The following is a 7,196-nucleotide window of genomic DNA, read 5'->3' on the forward strand; positions in this document are numbered from 1 at the left end:
TGTTCTGTCAAATTTTAACCCAAAATAAAAATATAAACAACATAATCAAGACACAAAGTCTAAAGATGAAAACCAGAGCTTGTCCAGATATGCCAAAAATCGCGGCGCCAGGCGCAGGTCGGCCTAACTGCCTTCGTGTTGGGGGACAGTCTTTACGTAATGTGATCATGAGCCGCGAGCGTTGCCTTTCCTAAGGAGCGCCTCTTCGCGGCTCGAGATTAGACCGTTCAGGCGACGAGTATTGGCGGTAGTCTCCGACCGGACTAGCAAATTCGCCGCCTTCCTCTTCGTCGCCGGAAGCGAACGACCACGGCTGCCGGGGCAGCGCCCAGCTTTGGCTGCCAACGCCAGCCCAGAAAGCCTTGTCCGAGGACCGCGGGCCCCAGGCCCAGCCGGCACCACGGCTCATGGGCAGCTGGTACAGACGAAAGGCGACGATGCTGGTGACGGTGCCGATGAAGTAGCCAAACAGGATATCGAAGCCGTGATGCCGGTAATTGAACCAGCGGGAGGCGGCAATGAAAAAAGAGCCGCCGAGGGGGATGAGGACGAAGACGAGGAGATAGACAGGCGGAGCTGCGCCGCTGCGCCGGACCGAATGGACGGCCTGGTCGCGTGCCAGCTCACCGTAGTTCTTGGCGGACCGGCCTGCCTCGCCGCTGCTGTTGCCGGGGCCACGACGGCGATCGGTGAGCTCGTAAGGGTCCGACCGCGACGAAGCGGACACCAGGGCGGCCGCGCGGTCAGGGAAGGCCGAGAGCGCGCCGACCTGGTCGTATGCAGGCGGGGCGGCATAGGGGAAGACGACGCCGAGCTTATAGGCAAGGTAGAGGGCGAGGTGGCCGAGACCAGCGGCGGATGAGCCGCTGTGGCCGGACGGGTAGCTGCGGAAGCCATCGTGAAGGACATAGGAGTCGGTGTTCTTGCAGATGGATGCGCTGACGAGCTGGCCGTTGGACGTGATGTTGGCGATGCCACCGACGATATACTCGGACAGGTGCGCCAGGTCAGGCTGGCAGCGGGAGATCAGGTCCGGTCGCGGCTTGCCGCACAGATTCTTGACGAAATTGATGATGAACCACTGGGCGACCATGCCGACGGCATACGACTGCAGGGACGCGTAAAACTCCCACAGCTTGCGGCGCCACACGAGCTTGGCAGGTGTGCCAGGCGGGACGGACAGGCCGGGCGTCGTGAGCAGGGAGAAGACGAGGATAGTGGCGACGGGAACGGCGACAGTGGCGATAACGAGAGTGCCCGATGTGACGGTCTCGTGGTGGCGGTACGGGAAGCTGGGAGGCGGGGTCAGAAGCGAGCACCGGAACAGAGAGGGCGAGAGCGAAGACGAGAACGGCCTACGAGATATCTGGGTCCTCTAGCTGAAAGGGCCGCATATTCGGAGTGAGATTGCCCAGATAGTAGCCACCGACGCCAGCAGCCACGATGATGATCCAGTCGACGATGCCTGCCGCGACGACCATGGGCGAGATCCGATCGGAGGACCGGCGAGGGGCCATGGCTGCAAAGGTGACGGGCGATGCAGAGTCGTTGGTAGACGTCTGGAAGCCGGTCGACGAGATGAGCGGAGTGGCGCTTTGGTCGGTCATTGGGGAAGGGAGAGGCAGCGTGGCGTTATTAATGCTCGGCGGAGTGGCAAAGGGGGACTACTGTATGGCCTAGAACGTTGGCACTGCTGGGGCCGTTTTGGGCAAGAACAACAACAAGGCCCCTTCTCCAACAAAGAAGCTGAAAAAAATAGGAGAGGGGACAAAGACTTCAAACGGTCGGTCTGGACGGTGTTCATTGTAGCAATTCGGTGGATCCACCTAATAAATAGCGGGCAACAGGCTTGCAACGTCGTACGGAGCAGTCCGTATTTCTCGCAGATCCCAGGACGAGCAAGATGACATTTGCGGTGGAATTACTCCGTACGGAGTACATAGTAAATGATACGAGTACGAACCGACCAGAGGAGAGCTGGGCGAGGCGGTGCTGAAGCGCACTAGCGAATGGGTTGCCTTGCGCCTCCCCTGACTAGCTGAAGTCGGCTTATGGAAAGACGGCTGAGCCACAGAGGCACACGACGCGTAACAGGCAAGTTTGGAGAAGCATTCGTCTCAGCAAATGCGGGGTTTTCCACGTTGTATATCCTACATTGGAATGCATGCATGCTGGCCCGTACTCGTACTTTGACTGGGAGCTCGTCACGATCAGCTGGATCCCTTGCTCTTGCGCTTCCCCATATTGCGCACCCGCGGGACGACCACCCAGCGATTGATGTTGTGCGTCCGCCGGGTCTTGTATCCGCCCTTGGCCTGTTGCACGTGTCAGCTCTCAGTTCTGCATTCTGCCTCTTCGGCTGCGGCACACATCCACGTACCGGCGTGCCCCAGGGACTAGTTGGGTGGCGGTTGCTCTTGGATTTACCACGGCCACCACCGTGCGGGTGGTCGGCTGCAGACAGGTCAGTTCAGCTCGGGCAGCGGCCGCGGAAAAGCAAGGGCTCGACGTACCTCTATTCATGGCCACGCCGCGAACGGTGGGCCGAATGTTGAGCCAGCGGCTGCGGCCGGCCTTGCCCAGCTGGCGGTACTGGTGGTTGGGGTTGCTGGCGACGCCAATGGTGACGCAGGCGTCCTTGCTGACGCGGCGAATCTCGCCGCTCTGCAGGCGCACCTGGACGAAACGGCCGACCTTTTGGGCGCCGGTCCCGTCAGCCTCACCGTCACTGGCCCATGTCCTCTCCTCCTTGGTCATGACGACGGCATACGTGCCGGCGCTGCGACAGAAGACCGCGCCCTTGTTCGGCTGCGAGCCGACGTTGTAGACGACCGTGCCGATGGGCACCATGTGCAGCGGCAGGCAATTGCCCCGGTGAGCCGTCCGGGCAGCCAGAATGCCGGGATCAATGGTGCCACCCATGCTGTCGAGCAGGTCCTGCGGGATGCCGGCGCGATAGCTCTGCACAATGTCGCCGGCCCGCATGCCCTCGGCCGCCACAATGTACGACTTGCGGCCGGTGGCCTGGTCTGTGATCAGCGCAATGTGTGCTGACCGGCCGGGGTCGTGCTCGATCCGCTCGACCAGCTGCGGTCCCGGCGCCCAGCGCTCAAAGTCCACCGTGCGGATGCGCCGCTTGGCGCCGCCGCCACGGTGACGCACCGTCACGCGTCCCGTGTTGTTGCGCCCACCCTTGCCGTGGCCTTTTTTGGGAAATGTCAGCGGCAGGAACGGCCGCCCTTTCCAGAGGTGGTCGTTGATCGGCCGCTTCAGATGCCGCACGCCCGGCGTCCGCGGCTTGTACGTGCGCATCAGCACCGACTCGCGGTCGATCTTGGTCGGCGCCGGGATCGCAAACTGGCTCGCAAACGCTGCGCTCGCCGGCTCTGCTGCTGCTGCCGGTGGAAGCGTCGATGGTGATGGTGATGGTGATGGTGAGGGTGGCGGTGGTGCTGCCGCTGTCGTCGAGACAAATCGCCGGGCAACACGGAGGCGGGCCCAGCTGGCGCTGGCGGCCAAAGCCCCCGTTCTCGGATTCAGCATGGCGGCGTGCAGTCTTCTGGCGGCAGGACGTCGGCCGGGGATGCCTGAACTGCTCGTTCCGTCTTCACACCAAAGCTTGCCATTGGGAAAAAAACCGGCACTCTTACGACGTCGAAAATGGAACCTCTGTTAATCCGTTCCGCTCTTTCCTCAGCCACACCCACAGAACGCGTTCAGCCACTACCGTTTCTCGCTAAAGTGGCGTGGCCGACAGACGTGCCACGGCAGCCAATAGGAAACCCGTTGCCCTGTGGTTGCTATTGTTGATGGTGGACTCGGCCTATGACTACGATGGGATTGGCTCCGGCGCGCGTCTACGATAGTGCCTCCCCAACCCATGCTCTTTTGGCACTCTTCCCCACCATCCGATGACTTTGGAGGACCTGTGCCGCCCGCGTTCTCGTGGCCTTCGTCACCGCCCCTGTACGATGTAACTACTTTACTCGTATGGACTCCGTACGGTGTGCTCGTACTGAAAAGCAAGGCTTCTCTTGTCCTTTCTGGTGCAGCTTGTCCAATCTCTCTGCACGTCCTGTCATCAGACGCCTGATCCACCCGATAGGGGCCTCTCCTTCCGGCGCCCACAGCGAGAACGTGTGTGGGTGCTGTTTCACCGGATTGGCCCAGCTCATTGGCCCGTAGCACGGCTGCAGGTGCTCCAGTGCTCCTCTCTGCCCCAGCAACGGCACCACCGTCCCCTGTCTCTACGCGTTCGGCGCTCTCGTTGCCCACCAAAGCGCGCTTCGCCCTTGCTTCGGCCGTGCTCTGCACTCGTATCTTACAGGCGCTGCATGTACCGCCACCACCAATCTCTCACCGCAAGGGTACCTGCGGGGCCATACCGCGTTCTTCCTGGCCCTCCTGGCCTGCTTTGACCTGCCTGTCCTATCTGCCTGTGTCTGCCTGGTTCTCTTTCAGAAAATAACACTCACCCACGCCCAAAAAACCAGCCCGCCCTTTGTCTCTCTCTCGACTCCACTGACGCCAAAACATTCTCTTCTCTTTTATACCAAGTCTCTTTTTGTCTGCACGTCTCCATTACCTGTGCATTCCTCTCCGCCTCTGTTTTTTTTTCTTGCTCTCGACTTCATTCTCCTCTCTACCACCTCGTCTGGTCTTTTCGTCACATCGGTCGCCTCTTAGTTTATCGTATCGGCCTCTTCGAACACGTCTTCACCGTAACCGCCTCGAGCCTGATTTGTTGATACATCACCTCGCGACCGCGATCAGCTGTTTGCTCGGCTTCGCTTCATGGTACGCTTTGCTTTCTTCTCTCTCTTTCTCTTCATCGTGCTCGCCTCGTTCCTCCCTATCCGCCGGAAACGGCATTCGGCACGCCAACGTGGCCTGCTTTTCTGCCTCGACCGAATCCACACCGACGCGCAGATTTCTTGACGCGTTCATACTGACAATTTCGACAAATAGGGATAAGGCATTCTCAGCATTGACCCGAGTTGGAATATTTTTAGAGGCGTACGCACGTCTCTTCAAAATACGAATATCCTCCTCAGCACCGCTTTCTGCGTGCCGTAATCCACCACACATCCAAGATGCCTCCGGTGAGTCGCGTAAGCACACCCTCCCACTCTCGGCCCTGAAGCAATGGCTGCTGACCCACACCAGGCACGTCCCGTCAGACAGCGGCTCGTCACCAACGAGAATGACGAGAATGGCGCAGTCGCCGCCCGTATGACGCGTGCAAAGACGGCTTCGCTTCACACGGAGGATCTCGCCGTCCCCGCCAAGCCCCTCCAAACCAAGCGGTCTGCTCAACCCGCTGCTGCGCAGCCCGGCCTGCGGAAGCGCGCCGCGCTGGGCGATGTCAGCAATGTCACCAAGACCGACGTGGTCGAGGCTAAGAAGGCCTCCGGCAAGGTCAGCCTGGTGTCCAAGGCTGCCCAGCCAACCGGAGTACAGAAGGCCACGTCCCGTCCCACCACCCGCACAGCCCTTGCCACCAAGGAGGCGGCCAAGAAGGCCACCGAGGTCAAGAAGTCCGGCCACGGCGCAATCAGCACCGTCCAGAAGAGGAAAGCCGCCGCTGCAGCAGCCGCTGCTGCCGCTGCCGTGGTGAAGGAGGAGACGCCAGCCGACGAAGAGCCTGCCCGGAAGAAGGCCCACACTGCGCCAGCGCGGGCCGAGGAGCCAGTCAAAGCCAAGAAGGAGCCTGTTGTCGAAAAGGTCATCGAGAAGGCTGTCCAAAAGGCGGCTGCCGAGAAGGCTGCCCAGAAAGCCGCTGCTGCCGAGAAGGCTGCCGAGAAGGCTGCTGAGAAGGCTGCCGAGAAGGCCGCCCAGAAAGCTGCCGCTGCCGAGAAGGTTGTCCAGAAAGCTGCCCAGAAAGCCATCGTCGAAAAGGCTCTCCCAGTAGAGGAGCCCGTCGAAAAGTATGAATCGGTCGAATTCGTCTTTCCCGAAGGCGTCAAGGATCTCGATAGCGAGGACCTGCACGACCCGCAGATGGTGGCCGAATATGCTCCGGAGATCTTCGAGTACCTCTGCGACCTGGAATGCAGCTCCCTGCCGAACCCTCGCTACATGAACCACCAAGACGAGCTGGACTGGAAGACGCGTGGTGTCCTCATCGACTGGCTGGTCGAGGTCCACACCCGCTTCCACTTGCTGCCCGAGACGCTCTTCCTCGCCGTCAACATTGTCGACCGGTTCCTCTCGGCCAAGGTAGTCCAGCTCGACCGCCTGCAGCTGGTCGGCGTTACCGCCATGTTCATTGCCGCAAAGTACGAGGAGGTCCTCTCGCCTTCGGTCAGCAGCTTCCGGCACGTGGCCGATGATGGATTCAGTGAGGCCGAGATCCTCAGCGCCGAGCGCTTCATGCTGGGAACCCTCAACTACGATCTCAGCTACCCGAACCCGATGAACTTTTTGCGCCGTGTCTCGAAAGCGGACAACTATGACATCCAAACCCGGACCGTGGCAAAGTATCTGACGGAGATCAGCCTCCTCGATCACCGGTTTATGTCCTACCGACCCAGCCACGTTGCCGCTGCCGCCATGTTCCTGGCACGATTGATTCTTGACCGGGGTGAATGGGTATGCATGATTCCGTGTCCCCTCTGTGCTGTGTCATGAGTTTGCTGACACGATATACAGGACGAGACCCTGTCCTTTTACGCAGGCTACAACGAGGAGGAGATCGAGCCGGTGGCCATTCTCATGATTGACTACCTGGCTCGACCGTCTACCCACGAGGCATTCTTCAAGAAGTATGCCAGCAAGAAGTACTTGAAGGGTAAGGCCCCCAATCACCTGCTCTGTTTCCTGCCACAAAGGTCTAACATGTTGCAGCTTCCCTCATCACTCGCCAGTGGGCAAAGAAGAACGCAACTCACTTCGGCATCACGGATACAGACCTGTCCGTGGACGAGATCTCATGATCGACGTTGTCGGCGATGATGCATCGCAGCAAGGCCACTCAAGCAAGCTCTCTTTTCTTGAACGGCCGGCCCGGTGCACGCATCACTGGATCGGCGTGGGCAACGATCGCACGATGTGCGGCTCGCGATTGGCACGCCGCAAATTTAAATGAACAAAACTTATTTAACCATCACTGGCTTGTGTTGGGGGTGGTTACTAGCGTCATTGGATTCCGCTCTCTTGTCATTGACACCGGCGCCTGGAGTTGACACACGGTTGCA

At 60.0% G+C, this 7,196-nt stretch overlaps 3 protein-coding genes across 3 annotated transcripts; 1 reads left to right on the forward strand and 2 right to left on the reverse strand.

Moving 5' to 3' along the window:
- Positions 1–190: 190 nt before the first annotated feature.
- On the reverse strand, positions 191–1,607 carry CMQ_6058 (pap2 domain containing protein; the record flags this gene model as incomplete). The annotated part of the gene is made up of 2 exons (XM_014315123.1): positions 191–1,292; positions 1,360–1,607. The coding sequence occupies 2 exons, from the start codon at positions 1,605–1,607 to the stop codon at positions 191–193; spliced, it is 1,350 nt and encodes a 449-aa protein (XP_014170598.1).
- Positions 1,608–2,210: 603 nt separating this feature from the next.
- Positions 2,211–3,543, reverse strand: CMQ_6106 (50S ribosomal protein l2; the record flags this gene model as incomplete). The annotated part of the gene is made up of 3 exons (XM_014315171.1): positions 2,211–2,315; positions 2,381–2,454; positions 2,514–3,543. 3 exons carry the CDS (start codon positions 3,541–3,543, stop codon positions 2,211–2,213), a joined length of 1,209 nt encoding a protein of 402 aa, XP_014170646.1.
- Positions 3,544–5,093: 1,550 nt separating this feature from the next.
- On the forward strand, positions 5,094–6,935 carry CMQ_6457 (g2 mitotic-specific cyclin-b; the record flags this gene model as incomplete). Its single annotated transcript, XM_014315522.1, has 4 exons — positions 5,094–5,102; positions 5,167–6,591; positions 6,652–6,790; positions 6,847–6,935. The coding sequence occupies 4 exons, from the start codon at positions 5,094–5,096 to the stop codon at positions 6,933–6,935; spliced, it is 1,662 nt and encodes a 553-aa protein (XP_014170997.1).
- Positions 6,936–7,196: the final 261 nt, after the last annotated feature.

The sequence above is a fragment of the Grosmannia clavigera genome, assembly GCF_000143105.1.
Source record: "Grosmannia clavigera kw1407 unplaced genomic scaffold GCSC_167, whole genome shotgun sequence".
NCBI lineage: Eukaryota > Fungi > Ascomycota > Sordariomycetes > Ophiostomatales > Ophiostomataceae > Leptographium > Leptographium clavigerum.